The sequence below is a fragment of the Somniosus microcephalus genome, unplaced genomic scaffold (genome assembly GCF_052327205.1).
Source record: "Somniosus microcephalus isolate GS21.2 unplaced genomic scaffold, FLI_Smic_1.0 scaffold1609, whole genome shotgun sequence".
NCBI classification, from domain to species: Eukaryota; Metazoa; Chordata; class Chondrichthyes; order Squaliformes; family Somniosidae; genus Somniosus; species Somniosus microcephalus.
Window position 1 is genome coordinate 5197 of NW_028226796.1, and position 17138 is coordinate 22334.

The window sequence follows — 17138 nt, forward strand, 5'->3', positions numbered from 1 at the left end:
CGGATGTAGGTGGGAAGAGACTGGACAAGGGGAGAAAAGATAGAGTCAAGATAGGAAGAGATAAGTTCCGTAGGGCAAGAACAGGCTGAAACGATGGGTCTACCAGGGCAGTCCTGTTTGTGGATCTTGGGAAGGAGGTAGAAGCGGGCTGTGCGGGGTTGGGAGAACTATGAGGTTGGTGGCAGCGGGGGGAAGATCTCCAGAGGAGATGAGGTCAGTGACAGTCTTGGAAACGGTGGTTTGATGTTCGGTAGTGGGGTCATGGTCCAGGTGGAGGTAGGAGGAGGTGTCGGAGAGTTGGCGTTCAGCTTCCGCTAGGTAGAGGTCAGTACGCCAAACAACAACAGCACCACCCTTGTCAGCGGGTTTAATGACAATGTCAGGGTTGGATCTAAGAGAATGGAGTGCTGCAAGTTCAGAGGGAGGTAGGTTGGAGTGAGTGAGGGGAGCAGAGAAATGGAGACGGCCGATGTCACGTCGGCAGTTAGCGATGAAAAGATCTAGAGAGGGTAAGAGGCCAGGGGGAGGGGTCCAGGTAGAATGGGAATTCTGCAAGCGGGAGAAAGGGTCAGTTGTGCGGGGGAAGACTCCTGGCCAAAGAAGTGGGCACGGAGACGAAGGCGGCGGGAAAAAGAGCTCAGCATCGTGCCGAGCTCGAAATTCGTTGAGGTGGGGGCGTAAGGGGATGAAGCTCAGGCCTTTGCTGAGGACTGATCGTTCAGGGTCAGAGAGTGGAAGGTCAGAGGGGATAGTGAAACACACGGCAGGGGGTGAGATTGGGAGAAGGGGGGTCAGAGAAAGTGAAGGGGAAGAAGGTTCCGGAGGGGCGTTGGTGTCCAAGAGTTGATGAAGCTTGCGATCCTTGACATCGGAAAGGAAGAAGAAAAGTTTTTTGTTGAAGCGTCGGATGAGTCGAAGGATGAAGTGGAACTGAGGACCCGGACAGCTTTGAGATAGAGTGCGCCGGTGTTGCTGAAGAGAGAAGTCGAGTGTGTTCATGTGGCGCCGCATGGCGTTGAGCGTGGATCTCAGGATGCGGCGAGAGCAGTAGTTCGAGGAACGATGAATATCTTGGAGATATTTGTAATCCTGGTGGATCCGAAGCACGAAGGGTGGAAGTTTAGTTGGAATCCACGTGGAGTAAGTCGGACCGGAGACAGTTGCTGAGGAAAATGATGTGGCTGTGAAACCGAGTCTTGCAGATACCTGATCAAACACGAGAGGGAAACTGAAAGTAATGAAGATGAACAAGGTTGAAGAGCCAAACGGAGATCCCGTCGCAGAGAAGAGCAGAACTTCTTCAAGGTAGGCATTCCTAGAAGAGGTGTGGCAGTGAACCAAACACTAGTACGATAGCAAAACATCTGCAGTATTTTGCTATCGTACTAGTATTTGGTTCACTGCCACACCTCTTCTAGGAATGCCTACCTTGAAGAAGTTCTGCTCTTCTCTGCGACGGGATCTCCGTTTGGCTCTTCAACCTTGTTCATCTTCATTACTTTCAGTTTCCCCTTCTCGTGTTTGATCAGGTATCTGCTAAGACTCGGTTTCACAGCCACATCATTTTCCTCAGCAACTGTCTCCGGTTCCGACTTACTCCACGTGGATTCCAACTAAACTTCCACCCTTCGTGCTTCGGATCCACCCAGGATTACAAATATCTCCAAGATATTCATCGTTCCTCGAACTACTGCTCTCGCCGCATCCTGAGATCCACGCTCAACGCCATGCGGCGCCACATGAACACACTCGACTTCTCTCTTCAGCAACACCGGCGCACTCTATCTCAAAGCTGTCCAGGTCCTCAGTTCCACTTCATCCTTCGACTCATCCGACGCTTCAACAAAAAACTTTTCTTCTTCCTTTCCGATGTCAAGGATCGCAAGCTTCATCAACTCTTGGACACCAACGCCCCTCCGGAACCTTCTTCCCCTTCACTTTCCTCTGACCCCCCTTCTCCCAAATCCTCACCCCCTGCCGTGTGTTCACTATCCCCTCTGACCTTCCACTCTCTGACCCTGAAACGATCAGTCCTCAGCAAAGGCCTGAGCTTCATCCCCTTACGCCCCCACCTCAACGAATTTCGAGCTCGGCACGATGTTGAGCTCTTTTCCGCCGCCTTCGTCTCCGTGCCACTTCTTTGGCCAGGAGTCTTCCCCCCGCACACTGACCCTTTCTCCCGCTTGCAGAATTCCCATTCTACCTGGACCCCTCCCCCTGGCCTCTACCCTCTCTAGATCTTTTCATCGCTAACTGCCGCCGTGACATCGGCCGTCTCCATTTCTCTGCTCCCCTCACTCACTCCAACCTACCTCCCTCTGAACTTGCAGCACTCCATTCTCTTAGATCCAACCCTGACATTGTCATTAAACCCGCTGACAAGGGTGGTGCTGTTGTTGTTTGGCGTACTGACCTCTACCTAGCGGAAGCTGAACGCCAACTCTCCCGACACCTGCTCCTACCTCCACCTGGACCATGGCCCCACTACCGAACATCAAACCACCGTTTCCAAGACTGTCACTGACCTCATCTCCTCTGGAGATCTTCCCCCCGCTGCCACCAACCTCATAGTTCCCCAACCCCGCACAGCCCACTTCTACCTCCTTCCAAGATCCACAAACAGGACTGCCTTGGTAGACCCATCGTTTCAGCCTGTTCTTGCCCCACGGAACTTATCTCTTCCTATCTTGACTCTATCTTTTCTCCCCTTGTCCAGTCTCTTCCCACCTACATCCGCGACTCTTCGGACGCCCTCCGCCACTTTAACAGTTTCCAGTTTCCTGGCCCCAACCGCTTCCTTTTCACCTTGGACATACAATCCCTCTACACCTCCATCCCCCACCCGGATGGCCTGAGGGCGCTCCGCTTCTTCCTTGAACAGAGGCTCCGACCAGTCCCCATCCACCACTACCCTCCTCCACCTGGCTGAACTTGTTCTCACATTGAACAACTTCTCCTTTAACTCCACTCATTTCCTCCAAATCAAAGGCGTTGCCATGGGTACCCGCATGGGTCCTAGCTATGCCTGCCTTTTCGTGGGCTATGTGGAACAATCTTTGTTCCAGTCCTACTCGGGTGTCCTCCCTCACCTCTTTTTCCGATACATTGATGACTGTATCGGTGCCGTTTCCTGCTCTCGCCCCGAACTTGACAATTTCATTCACTTTGCCTCCAATTTCCACCCTTCCCTCACCTTCACATGGTCCATCTCGGACTCTTCCCTTCCCTTCCTCGACTTCTCCGTCTCCATCTCTGGGGATAGGTTATCGACCAATATTTACTACAAGCCCCACTGACTCCCACAGCTACCTGGGACTACACTTCCTCCCACCCCGCTTCCTGTAAGGACTCTATTCCATTCCAGAACTTAAATAAAGGGGAATTACGAGGGTATGAGACGGGAATTGGGGTAAGATTGATTGGGTGGTGTTTCTGGGGGGATTGACAGTGGATAGGACAATGGCAAGCATTCAAGATAGAATGGAAGAATTCCAGAACATGTTTATACCGGTTTGGCATAAAAATAAACCTAAAAAGGTGACTCAACCGTGGATAACGAGGGAAATTAGGGACAGCATAAAATCAAAAAAGGCATATCAACTGGCAAAAAAAAGCACCAGACCGGAAGATTGGGGGCAGTACAGGATACAGCAAAAGAGGACAAAGGGATTAATCAGGAAGGGGAAAATAGAATACGAAAGTAAACTTGCAGCAAACATAAAGACAGACTGCAAAAGCTTTTATCGGTATATCAGGAGGAAAAGACTGGTAAAATCCCAAGTCGGTCCCTTGCAGTCTGATTCGGGAGAATATATAATGGAGAATAAGGAAATGGCAGACCAATTAAACTCATACTTTGGTTCTGTATTCACAAAGGAGGACACAAATAACCTCCCAGGAATATCGGCAAACATAGGGACTAATGAGAGGGAGGAGCTGACAGAAATTAGTATCTCTAGGGATATGGTGTTGGTAAGTTGAGGGGACTGAAGGCCGACAAATCCCCAGGCCTGATAAACTACATCCTAGGGTACTTAAGGAGGTGGCCCTGGAGATAGCAGATGCTCTAAGGATCATCTTCCGGAACTCCATTGACTCGGGAACAGTACCCGTGGATTGGAGGGTAGCTAATGTTACCCCAATATTTAAAAAGGGGGTAGAGAGAAAGCAGGGAATTATAGACCAGTAAGCCTTACATCGGTTGTGGGCAAAATGCTAGAGTCCATTATTAAGGATAAAATAGCGGAGCACTTGACAAATGGGGAAAGGATCGGACAGAGTCAACATGGATTTACAAAGGGTAAATCGTGTTTGACTAATCTGCTGGAATTTTTTGAGGAGGTAACTGGTAGAATAGATGGGGGAGAGCCAGTGGATGTGGTGTACCTTGACTTCCAGAAAGCCTTCGATAAGGTTCCACACAAAAGATTATCATGCAAAATTAAGGCTCATGGGATTGGGGGCAAAGTATTAACGTGGATAGAGAACTGGCTGGCGGATAGAAAACAGAGAGTTGGAATAAACGGCTCGTTTTCGGAGTGGCAGGCAGTGACCAGCGGGGTGCCGCAAGGATCTGTCCTGGGACCCCAGCTGTTCACAATATATATAAATGATCTGGATCAGGAATTGGATGCAATATTTCCAAATTCGCTGACGACACTAAACTAGGAGGAGGGGTGGGCTCTGATGAGGATGTCAGGAGGCTACAGTGTGATTTGGACAGGTTGGGGGAATGGCGGATACGTGGCAGATGCACTATAATGTGGATAAATGCGAGGTTATCCACTTTGGGGGTAAAAACAGGAGGGTAGATTATTATCTAAATGGCAATAGATTGGGAGATGGGGGAAGTGCAGAGGGACCTGGGTGTTCTTGTGCACCAGTCACTGAAGGAGAGCATGCAGGTGCAACAGGCGATTAAGAAGGCAAATGGTATGTTGGCCTTCATATCAAGGGGTTCGAGTATAGGAATAGGGATACCTTACTACAGCTGTACAAGGTGCTGGTGAGACCGCATCTGGAGTATTGTGTACAGTTTTGGTCGCCCCATCTGCGGAAGGATGTTCTTGCCATGGAAAGAGTGCAACGGCGATTCACCAGGCTGATACCTGGAATGGCGGGAATGACCTACGAGAGAGATTAAATAGTTTGGGCTTGTACTCACTGGAGTTTAGAAGATTGAGAGGGGATCTCATCGAAACATATAAAATTATGGCAGGCCTGGACAGGCTGAATTCAGAGAGAATGTTTCCAATGGCCGGGGGAGCACAGAACCAGGGGGCCACAGTCTAAAAATAGCGGGCAAATCATTTAAAACAGAGATGAGGAAGAATTTCTTCACTCAAAGAGTGGTGAGCCTGTGGAATTCCCTGCCACAGAGGGCTGTGAAGGCTAATTCAATAAATATTTTCAAGAGAGAATTGGATATATTTCTGAAGGCTAAGGGGATTAAGGGTTACGGAGAAAAGGCGGGGACGGGGTACTGAACTGGTAAGATCAGCTATGATCTCAGACGAAGATCAGCCATGATCTCATTGAATGGCGGAGCAGGCTCGAAGGGCCGAATGGCCTACTCCTGTTCCTATCTCTATGTATCTATGTATCATTCTCCCAGTTTCCTCCGCCTCCGCCGTATCTGCTCCGACGATGCCACCTTCCACACCAGTGCTTCAGACATGTCTTCCTTTTTCCGCAACCGAGGATTCCCCTCTACCGTGGTTGACACTGCCCTCGACCGTGTCAGTTCTATCTCCCGCACCTCTGCCCTCACCCCTGCCCCTCCCTCCCGGAACCACGATAGGGTTCCCCTTGTCCTCACCTTTCACCCCACCAGCCTCCACATTCAACGATCATCCTCCGCATTTCCGCTACCTCCAAAGTGATCCCACCACCAAACGTATCTTCCCCTCCCCTCCCCTTTCAGCATTCCGCAGGGACCGCTCTCTCCGAGACACCCTAGTCCACTCCTCTATCACCCCAAACAGCCCTTCCCCTTCGCCTGGCACCTTCCCGTGCAAGCGGAGGAGGTGTAACACCTGCCCCTATACCTCCCCCCTCCCCAATGTCCAGGGCCCCAAACACCCCCTTCCAGGTGAAACAGCGATTTACTTGTACTTCTCGCAATCTAGTATACTGTATTCGCTGCTCACGATGCGGTCTCCTCTACATTGGGGAGACCAAACGCAGATTGGGTGACCGCTTTGCGGAACACCTCCGTTCAGTCCGTAAGGGTGACCCCGAGCTTCCGGTCGCCTGTCATTTCAATTCACCGCTCCATTCCCACTCGGACCTCACCGTCCTTGGCCTCTTGTACTGTTCCACGGAAGCTCAACGTAAACTCGAGGAACAGCACCTCATCTTCCGATTAGGCAGTCTGCAGCCTTCCGGTCTCAATATCGAGTTCAACAATTTCAGATCATAACCTCGGCCCCTATTTCATTTTTACTTATATTTTTCCACTCCTTTCCTCCCCCCCCCTTTCCTTTTGTTTCTCTCTCACACCTGGCAGCTATCTTCTGCCCTGCCAGTACACTTTACACCTAATCCCAGCATATTACCATCTCGTCTAGCTTCTAATCTCTTTTACTTCTTTTGGTTCTTTTATTCTTTTGTCCGATCGCAGCCCTGCCTCCGATGTAGTTTCTTTTCTCTCCAGTTTTGAAGAAGGGTCAAACCCAAAACGTCAACTCAAATTTCTCTCCACGGATGTTGCCTGACCTGCTGAGTTTTTCCAGCATTTTCTGTTGTTATTTCGGATTTCCAACATCTGCAGTATTTTGCTATCGTACTAACTACACATACTTGGGCTTAAAAATCAGTTCTGCGGGAAATTTTCATCTGGCTGTGAATGAACTGAAAGAGAAAGCAAGAAGGGCTTTCTATGCCATTAAAAAATCAATCCAAATAGAAATCCCAATTAGCATTTGGCTCAAAATTTTCAAATCAGTAATTGAACCAATTGCACTCTATGGCAGCGAGGTGTGGGGACCGCTAACACAATAAGAATTTGCGAAATGGGACAAACACCCAATTGAGATCCTACATGCAGAATTCTGTAAAAGTATCCTCCAGACTCAAAGGAAAATCGTAAACAATGCATGCAGGGCAGAACTAGGCCAATATCCATTAATAATCACTATCCAAAAAAGAGCCACCAAATTTTGGAAACACCTAAAAATGAGCAACCCCCACTGCTATCATTACGAAGCCCTTAAATGCCAAGAGAGGACCATAAAGAAGAATACCCTCAGTCAACTAGTCCTGGGACTCAGTGAAGTAACTTCTAACACTACTAACAATAACCAGCCCCAGGACAGTGACAGCGTAACACAAAGAATTCGACCCAACACAATCGTCACTAAGCCAAAGGAAAAATATCTGTCATATTGGGCAGAAACAACAAAAACCCAAAACAAACTCAATTGCTACTTGGCCCTAAACAGACAATACAGCATGGCTGATTACCTGACCATGGTAAAGGATAGCAAACTGAGAAAAACCTTCACAATGTACAGACTTAGTGAACATAGCCTGGCGATCGAAAAAGGTAGACGCAGGCAGACCCGGCTACCAAGAGAGGACAGGATATGCTCTCACTGCAGTCAGGGAGTGGTGGAGACAGAGATGCACTTCCTCACAGCTTGTAGAAAATATCAGGGCATAAGGGAGAATTTCTACCCAAAATTCACAAAAATATGCCCGGAATTCAGAAATTTGAATGACGACCAAAAACTCCCATACCTACTAGGGGAAGAGAGAAATTGTGTAACCTTAGCGGCACACTATGTTACAGCTTGCCATAAACAGAGGGACAACCACTAAGTATAAGAAAAGAGTATATACAAATTATATGAATGTATATTTATACACTCAGGGATATATCTGTTTATACACTGTATGGATAGATCTGTATTTTTGTGTACAACCATGAATGTTTTTCGATGCTTTGGCAACATAAGATGTACCTTGTCATGCCAATAAAGCGATTTGAATTGAATTGAATTGAATTGAGAGAGGGGGGGGGAGAGAGAGGGGGAGAGAGGGAGGGGGAGAGAGAGGGAGGGGAGAGAGAGAGAGGGAGGGGAGAGAGAGGGAGGGGAGAGAGAGAGAGAGAGAGGGAGGGGGGAGAGAGAGAGAGAGAGGGAGGGGGGGAGAGAGAGAGAGAGAGGGAGGGGAGAGAGAGAGAGAGAGAGGGAGGGGAGAGAGAGAGAGAGGGGGGGAGAGAGGGAGAGGGGGGGAGAGAGGGAGAGGGAGACAGAAAGAGTCCCAGACACTGGGGCGACCGCAGGCACAGGGAGATCCCAGACATAGCTTGCAGGCGGCGCTGGACTCCGATACTCTTCTTACGTTTCCTGTGCGCTGCCAACAGACTCGGAGGAAGCGAAACAGGCGGCAAGGGATCGGAAGGAGGAGGAGCTGGTCAGCGAGCGGACGGAGGCCCTCACCACCGCCCGGAACCTGCTCGTGGCCAGCGCTGACGCCATCGAGAGGATCATGTCATCCTACAAGGAGGTGAGGCGGGGGTGGGGTAGGTGGGGGAGGAGACCGGGACCGAGGGGAGATGTCCGGGGTGGGGTGGGGGGGGCGGGGGGAGCTGAGATTAATAATATTCGGGCGAAGCCTACACGTGCCGAAGTGCCCGCACTCCGGAGGTCACTGGTGGCCCAATGTATTATTCTGCCGCTGAGCTCTAAGCTGTTTTAACTTGCTGCGTCCCGGTTGGGTCAGTCAGAGATCAATCGCTCTAAGGATCAGGAGTCATTGAGTCATAACGGCACAGAAGGAGGCCATTCGGCCCGTCGAGTCCGTGCCGGCTCTCTGTGGAGCAATCCAGTCAGTCCCATTCCCCCGCTCTATCCCCGTAGCCCTGCAAGTTTATTTCCCTCGAGTGCCTATCCAGTCTCCCCTTGAAAACATTGAGTGTCTCCGCTTCCACCACTTCCGCCGGCAGCGAGTTCCAGGTCCTCACCACTCGCTGCGTAAAAACGTTTTTCCTCACGTCCCCCCCTGTATCTCTTGCCCAAAACCTTAAATCTGTGTCCCCTAGTCCTTGTACCATCAACTAGTGGGAACGGCCTTTCCCCGTCCAGCCTATCCAAACCCGTCACAATCTTGTACACCTCGATCAAATCACCCCTCAACCGCCTTTGCTCTAATGAAAACCAATCCAGCTTCTCCAACCTGTCCTTGTAGCTAAAATCCCCCAATCCCCGGAACCATTCTGGTAAATCTCCTCCGCACCGTCTCGAGGGCCTTCACATCCTTCCTAAAGTGTGGTGACCAGAACTGGACGCAATACTCCAGTTGTGGCCTAACCAGCGCTTAATAAAGGTTCAGCATAACTTCGCTACTTTTGTACTCAATACCTCTATTTATGAAGCCCAAGATCCCATATGCTTTGCTAACCACTCTCTCAATATGTCCCACCACCTTCAGGGACCGATGCACATTAACTCCCAGGCCCCTCTGTCCCTACACACTCTCTAAAACTGTGCCATTAAGTACACATTGCCTCTCCCTGTTCCTTATGCCAAAAAGCATCACCTCACACTTCTCTGTATTAAATTCCATTTGCCACTTGTCTGCCCATTCTGCTCGCCTTTCTACGTCCTGTTGCAGTCGATTGGCATCATCCTCACTGTTTGTCACACCCCCAAGTTTGGTGTCATAGAAACATAGAAGATAGGAGCAGGAGTCGGCCATTCGGCCCCTCGAGCCTGCTCCGCCATTCAATGAGATCATGGCTGATCATCCAAATTCAGTACCCTGTCCCTGCCTTCTCCCCATATCCCTTGATCCCTTTAGCCTTAAGAAATATATCAAACTCCTTCTTGAATATATTTAATGAATTGGCCTCCACTGCCTTCTGTGGTAGAGAATTCCACAGGTTCACCACTCTCTGGGTGAAGAAATTCCTCCTCATCTCAGTCCTAAATGGCCTACCCCTTATCCTTAGACTGTGACCCCTGGTTCTGGACTCCCCGACCATCGGGAACATCCTTCCTGCATCTAGTCTGTCTAGTCCTGTTAGAATTTTATAAGTTTCAATGAGATCCCCTCTCATTCTTCTAAACTCCAGCGAGTATAAGCCCAATCGACCCAATCTCTCCTCATACGTCATTCCTGCCATCCCAGGTATCAGTCTGGTGAATCTTCGCTGCACTCCCTCCATGGCAAGAACATCCTTCCTCAGATAAGGCGACCAAAACTGCACACAATACTCAAGGTGTGGTCTCACCAAGGCCCTGTACAACTGCAGCAAGACATCCTTGCTCCTGTACTCGAATCCTCTCGCTACGAAGGCCAACATACCATTTGCCTTCTTAACCGCCTGCTGCACCTGCATGCTTACCTTCAACGACTGGTGCACAAGGACACCCAGGTCTCGTTGCACTTCCCCTTCTCCCAATCTATTGCCGTTCAGATAATAATCTGTCTTCCTGTTTTTGCCACCAAAGTGGATAACCTCGCATTTATCCACATTTTACTGCATCTGCTGTGCATCTGCCCAATCACCCAACCTGTCATCGGCAAATTTAGAAATTCTACTCTGTATTCCAATATCCAGGTCATTTATTTATATATATATCAAAAAGTAGGAATCTTACTTGATTCAACCCTCCCTCCTCCCAGCCCAGGGAGATAATTGTAGCACCACCACCCCACCCCACACCCCCTGACTGATGTTATATCCGTCTAAGGGACTCATCCTTGGCGTGTTGCTGCAGTGCATCTTGTAGATGGTCCACACTGCAGCCACGGTGCGCCGGTGGTGGAGGGAGTGAGTGTTTAAGGTGGTGGACGGGGTGCCGATCAAGCAGGCTGCTTTGTCCTGGATGGTGTCGAGCTTCTCGAGTGTTGTTGGAGCTGCAACTCATCCAGGCAAGTGGAGAGTATTCTATCACACTCCTGACTTGTGCCTTGTAGATGGTGGAAAGGCTTTGGGGAGTCAGGAGGTGAGACACTCGCCGCAGAATTCCCAGCCTCTGGCCTGCTCTTGTGGCCACAGTATTTATGTGGCTGGTCCAGTTCAGTTTCTGGTTAATGGTGACCCCTCAGGATGTTGATGGTGGGGGATTCGGCGATGGTAATGCCGTTGAATGTCAAGGGGAGGTGGTTAGACTCTCGCTTGTTGGAGATAGTCATTGCCTGGCACTTCTGTGGCGCGAATGTTACCTGCCACTTATCAGCCCAAGCCTGAACGTCGTCCAGGTCTTGTTGCATGCGGGCATGGACTGCTTCACTGTGCAGTCATCAGCGAACATCCCCATTTCTGACCTTATGTTTGGGGGGGGGGGAAGGCCATTGATGAAGCAGCTGAAGATGGTTGGGCCTCGGACACTGCCCAGAGGAACTCCTGCAGCGATGTCCTGGGGGCTGAGATGATTGACCTTCAACCACCACAACCATCTTCCTTTGTGCTAGGTATGACTCCAGCCAGTGGAGCGTTTTCCCCCTGATTCCCACTGACTTCAGTTTTACTAGGGCTCCTTGATGCCACACTCTGAGGTTAACAACAACTTTTATATAGTGCCTTTCACGTAAGGTAGATCGGCGCGTTACTCCGCCTAACACGCAATGTATTATTCTGCCGCCGGGCGGTAAGCCAGGTTGCAGCTTGCTGTGCCCCGGTTGGGTCACGTGACGTGATTGAGGCGCCTTCTCGGGTCAGTCAGAGATTAATCGCTGTAAGGCAGAATCGGAGGTCAATGACGGAGTGAGGGTGGGGCGGGGGGGGGAAAGTCGGAGAATTTCTGCGGGGTTTGCCTGACCGCCCCCCTCCACCGCTATTTGGGGCCGGGAGTCAGTGGGGAAACATCTCCGCCCCCCTCCCCCACACCCCAACCCGCCTCAGGAGAATCGGCGCAGATGAATCCCTGTAGGAAATCCCCGGAGTTTATCCGCTAACCTCTCCCAGACGGTTTTCTGTCGCCTGAATTGACGGTTCCTGAGGTGTGGCGCGCTGGTGACCGCACCAGGCCGGAACGAGCCGGGGATGGATGGGCGTATCTCCGTTGATGGACGAAGGCGGGCGTTCTTTCTCTTACTCGCAGGCAATGGAACTGGCCGGCTACACGGAACGAGTTCACGAGATGTTCAGGGTGTTCCACGACGTCCGATTGGGAATCTACAAGCGCAGCTCGGCGATTGAGGGCACCGACCAGAAGCAGGAGGCGGCGATACTTGCAGCGGATCACCTAGAGGGGCCTCCAGAGATTAAAGGTACTGTGAGCGTTTGACGGGGACAGTGCAGAGGGAGCTTTACTCTGTATCTAACCCGTGCTGTACCTGCCCTGGGAGTGTTTGATGCGGACAGTGTAGAGGGAGCTTTACTCTGTATCTAACCCGTGCTGTACCTGCCCTGGGAGTGTTTGATGGGACAGTGTAGAGGGAGCTTTACTCTGTATCTAACCCGTGCTGCACCTGCCTGGGAGTGTTTGATGGGACAGTGTAGAGGGAGCTTTACTCTGTATCTAACCCGTGCTGTACATGCCCTGGGAGTGTTTAATGGGGACAGTGTAGAGGGAGCTTTACTCTGTATCTAACCCGTGCTGTACCTACCCTGGGAGTGTTTGATGGGACAGTGTAGAGGGAGCTTTACTCTGTATCTAACCCGTACTGTACCTGCCCTGGGAGTGTTTGATGGGACAGTGTAGAGGGAGCTTTACTCTGTATCTAACCCGTGCTGTACCTGCCCTGGGAGTGTTTGATGGGGACAGTGTAGAGGGAGCTTTACTCTGTATCTAACCCGTGCTGTACCTGCCCTGGGAGTGTTTGATGGGACAGCGTAGAGGATGCTTTACTCTGTATCTAACCCGTGCTGTACCTGCCCTGGGAGTGTTTGATGGGACAGTGTAGAGGGAGCTTTACTCTGTATCTAACCCGTGCTGTACCTGCCCTGGGAGTGTTTGATGGGGACAGTGTAGAGGGAGCTTTACTCTGTATCTAACCCGTGCTGTACCTGCCCTGGGAGTGTTTGATGGGGACAGTGTAGAGGGAGCTTTGCTCTGTATCTAACCCGTGCTGTACCTGCCCTGGGAGTGTTTGATGGGACAGTGTAGAGGATGCTTTACTCTGTATCTAACCCGTGCTGTACCTGCCCTGGGAGTGTTTGATGGGACAGTGTAGAGGATGCTTTACTCTGTATCTAACCCGTGCTGTACCTGCCCTGGGAGTGTTTGATGGGGACAGTGTAGAGGGAGCTTTACTCTGTATCTAACCCGTGCTGTACCTGCACTGGGAGTGTTTGATGGGACAGTGTAGAGGGAGCTTTACTTTGTATCTAACCCGTGCTGTACCTGCCCTGGGAGTGTTTGATGGGACAGTGTAGAGGATGCTTTACTCTGTATCTAACCCGTGCTGTACCTGCCCTGGGAGTGTTTGATGGGGACAGTGTAGAGGGAGCTTTACTCTGTATCTAACCCGTGCTGTACCTGCCCTGGGAGTGTTTGATGGGACAGTGTAGAGGGAGCTTTACTCTGTATCTAACCCCTCTCTGTCCCCCAGGTCAGGTTTTCGATGTGGAACATGGAATAACCTGCGAGAACATTCCCATCATCACTCCGACGGGGGACGTGGTCGTGGCCAGTCTCAACATACGGGTAAGGGGCGTCTCTGAGATGGAGGGGGGGAGTGGGGTGCAGTCATCCTGCTGTGTGTTATTGACCGGGGTCACTCGGTGTTTCTGATTCTCGCTCGGGGTGGGTGATCGGGAGGGGGGGGCGGTGGGGCTGCCGAGAGGCGCCGGCTGCTACCCGTGAGCTCTTGGCGTTCGAACGCGGAGGCCTGTCGGCGGGCTATTCGACTGTGGGGGCCGTCGCGGCTATCTTCCCCGAGCCGCGACACGGGTGATCGCGCCCCCATCAGTGACCAGTGATCGTTAGCGGTCGACCCCGGCTGCCTTTCCCACCCCCATCCGCGCCCCCCCGCTCCCCCCAGGGTACTGAGGATAGTTCTGGCTCCGCCCACCAGGGGACGGTTCCTGTAATCTCCCTGTTCGGCGGGTGGGAAAGATTACCTCCGGTGCGAAATTAAGGGTCGTGGCCGTATCGTGTTCCCGATTTTTTTTTCCCGCTCTTGCCCTTCGCCCTCTGATTTCTCTGTCTCCATGCCTATTGCCCCCCAGGTCGAAAATGGCATGCACCTCCTCATCACCGGACCCAATGGCTGTGGGAAGAGCTCATTGTTCCGAATTCTGAGCGGACTCTGGCCAGTGTACAGCGGCCTCCTGTACAAACCCCCGCCTCAGCACATGTTCTACATTCCACAGAGGTACGTGATATACCCCGCACCCCTCGCTCTGTATACCCCGCACCCCTCGCTCTGTATACCCCGCACCCCTCGCTCTGTATACCCCGCACCCCTCGCTCTGTATACCCCGCACCCCTCGCTCTGTATACCCCGCACCCCTCGCCCGCTTTACCAGCACCCCTCGCCCGATATACCCCGCGCCACTCGCCCGATATACCCCTCGCCCGATGTACCCCGCACCCCTCGCTCTGTATACCCCGCACCCTCGCCCGATATACCCCTCGCCCGATATACCCCTCGCCCGATATACCCCGCGCCCGATATACCCCGCAACCCTCGCCCGATATACCCCTTGCCCGATATACCCTCGCCCGATATACCCCGCACCCCTCGCCCGATATACCCCGCACCCCTCGCCCGATATACCCCGCGCCCGATATACCCCGCACCCCTCGCCCGATATACCCCTCGCCCGATATACCCCTCACCCGATATACCCCGCACCCCTCGCCCGATATACCCCTCGCCCGATATACCCCTCACTCCGATATACCCCGCACCCCTCGCCCGATATACCCCGCACACCTCGCCCGATATACCCCTCGCCCGATATACCCCGCACCCCTCGCCCGATATACCCCTCGCCCGATATACCCCGCGCCCCTCGCCCGATATACCCCGCGCCCCTCGCCCGATATACCCCGCGCCCCCTCGCCCGATATACCCCGCGCCCCTCGCCCGATATACCCCGCGCCCCTCGCCCGATATACCCCGCGCCCCTCGCCCGGTATACCCCGCACCCCTCGGCCGATATACCCCGCACCCCTCGCCCGACATACCCCGCGCCCCTCGCCCGACATACCCCACGCCCCTCGCCCCGACATACCCCGCGCCCCTCGCCCGACATACCCCGCGCCCCTCGCCCGACATACCCCGCGCCCCTCGCCCGGTATACCCCGCTCCCCTCGGCCTGTATACCCCGCGCCCCTCGCCCGATATACCCCGCGCCCCTCGCCCGATATACCCCACGCCCCTCGCCCGGTATACCCCGCACCCCTCGCCCGGTATACCCCGCGCCCCTCGCCCGGTATACCCCGCGCCCCTCGCCCGGTATACCCCGCGCCCCTCGCCCGGTATACCCCGCGCCCCTCGCCCGGTATACCCCGCGCCCCTCGCCCGATATACCCCGCGCCCCTCGCCCGGTCTACCCCTCGCCCAGTATACCCCGCGCCCCTCGCCCGGTACACCCCTCGCCCGGTATACTCCTCGCCCGGTATACCCCGCGCCCCTCGGCCGGTATACCCCGCGCCCCTCGCCCGGTATACCCCTCGCCCCTCGGCCGGTATACCCCGCACCCCTCGGCCGGTATACCCCGCACCCCTCGGCCGGTATACCCCGCACCCCTCGCCCGGTATACCCCTCGCCCTGTATACCTCGCACCCATCGCCCTGTATACCCCGCACCCCTCGGCCGGTATACCCCGCACCACTCGCCCTGAAAACCCCGCACCCCTCGCCCTGTATACCCCGCACCCCTCGCCCGGTATACCCCTCGCCCTGTATACCTCGCACCCATCGCCCTGTATACCCCGCACCCCTCGGCCGGTATACCCCGCACCCCTCGGCCGGTATACCCCGCACCCCTCGCCCTGTATACCCCGCACCCCTCGGCCGGTATTACCCCGCACCCCTCGGCCGGTATACCCCGCACCCCTCGGCCGGTATACCCCGCACCCCTCGGCCGCTATACCCCGCACCCCTCGGCCGGTATACCCCGCACCCCTCGGCCGGTATACACCGCACCCCTCGGCCGGTATAGCCCGCACCCCTCGGCCGGTATACCTCGCACCCCTCGCACTATATACCCCGCTATTTCTTTGCTTGTTCTTAATCTGGCTGCTGTCCCCCTAGACCCTACATGTCGGAGGGATCGCTGCGAGATCAGGTGATCTACCCTGACTTGCTTGAAGATTCGCAGCGGAAAGGAGTTACCGAGAATGACCTGGAGTCAATCCTGGACATGGTGAATCTAAATTACCTTGTGCAGCGAGAGGGAGGTGAGTGAGAGGGAACTGTCGGAGTGCCCGAAGAGCCCCGAATGTATGGAAAAGGGACAGAATCTGTGGGTGACCGGAGACCGGGCGCTGAGACTTCAATCCGACAGCTCCCTCTACACTGTCCCATCAAACACTCCAGGGCAGGTACAGCACGGGGTTAGATACAGAGTAAAGCTCCCTCTACACTGTCCCATCAAACACTCCCAGGGCAGGTACAGCACGGGTTAGATACAGAGTAAAGCTCCCTCTACACTGTCCCATCAAACACTCCAGGGCAGGTACAGCACGGGTTAGATACAGAGTAAAGCTCCCTCTACACTGTCCCATCAAACACTCCCAGGGCAGGTACAGCACGGGTTAGATACAGAGTAAAGCTCCCTCTACACTGTCCCCATCAAACACTCCCAGGGCAGGTACAGCACGGGTTAGATACAGAGTAAAGCTCGCTCTGCACTGTCCCCATCAAACACTCCCAGGGCAGGTACAGCACGGGTTAGATACAGAGTAAAGCTCCCTCTACACTGTCCCCATCAAACACTCCCAGGGCAGGTACAGCACGGGTTAGATACAGAGTAAAGCTCCCTCTACACTGTCCCCATCAAACACTCCCAGGGCAGGTACAGCACGGGTTAGATACAGAGTAAAGCTCCCTCTACACTGTCCCATCAAACACTCCCAGGGCAGGTACAGCACGGGTTAGACACAGAGTAAAGCTCCCTCTACACTGTCCCCATCAAACACTCCCAGGGCAGGGACAGCACGGGTTAGATACAGAGTAAAGCTCCCTCTACACTATCCCCATCAAACACTCCCAGGGCAGGTACAGCACGGG

The 17138-nt window shown here is 53.4% G+C and overlaps 1 protein-coding gene across 1 annotated transcript; it reads left to right on the plus strand.

The window, feature by feature from the left end:
• Window positions 1-8317: 8317 nt before the first annotated feature.
• LOC147080429 (ATP-binding cassette sub-family D member 1-like) lies at window positions 8318-16340 on the plus strand (the record flags this gene model as incomplete). The annotated part of the gene is made up of 5 exons (XM_085981187.1): window positions 8318-8511; window positions 12054-12222; window positions 13507-13601; window positions 14126-14271; window positions 16161-16340. Coding segments are annotated over 5 exons (758 nt in total), but the record flags the coding sequence as incomplete, so codon positions are not given.
• Between the last annotated feature and the right edge of the window lie 798 nt (window positions 16341-17138).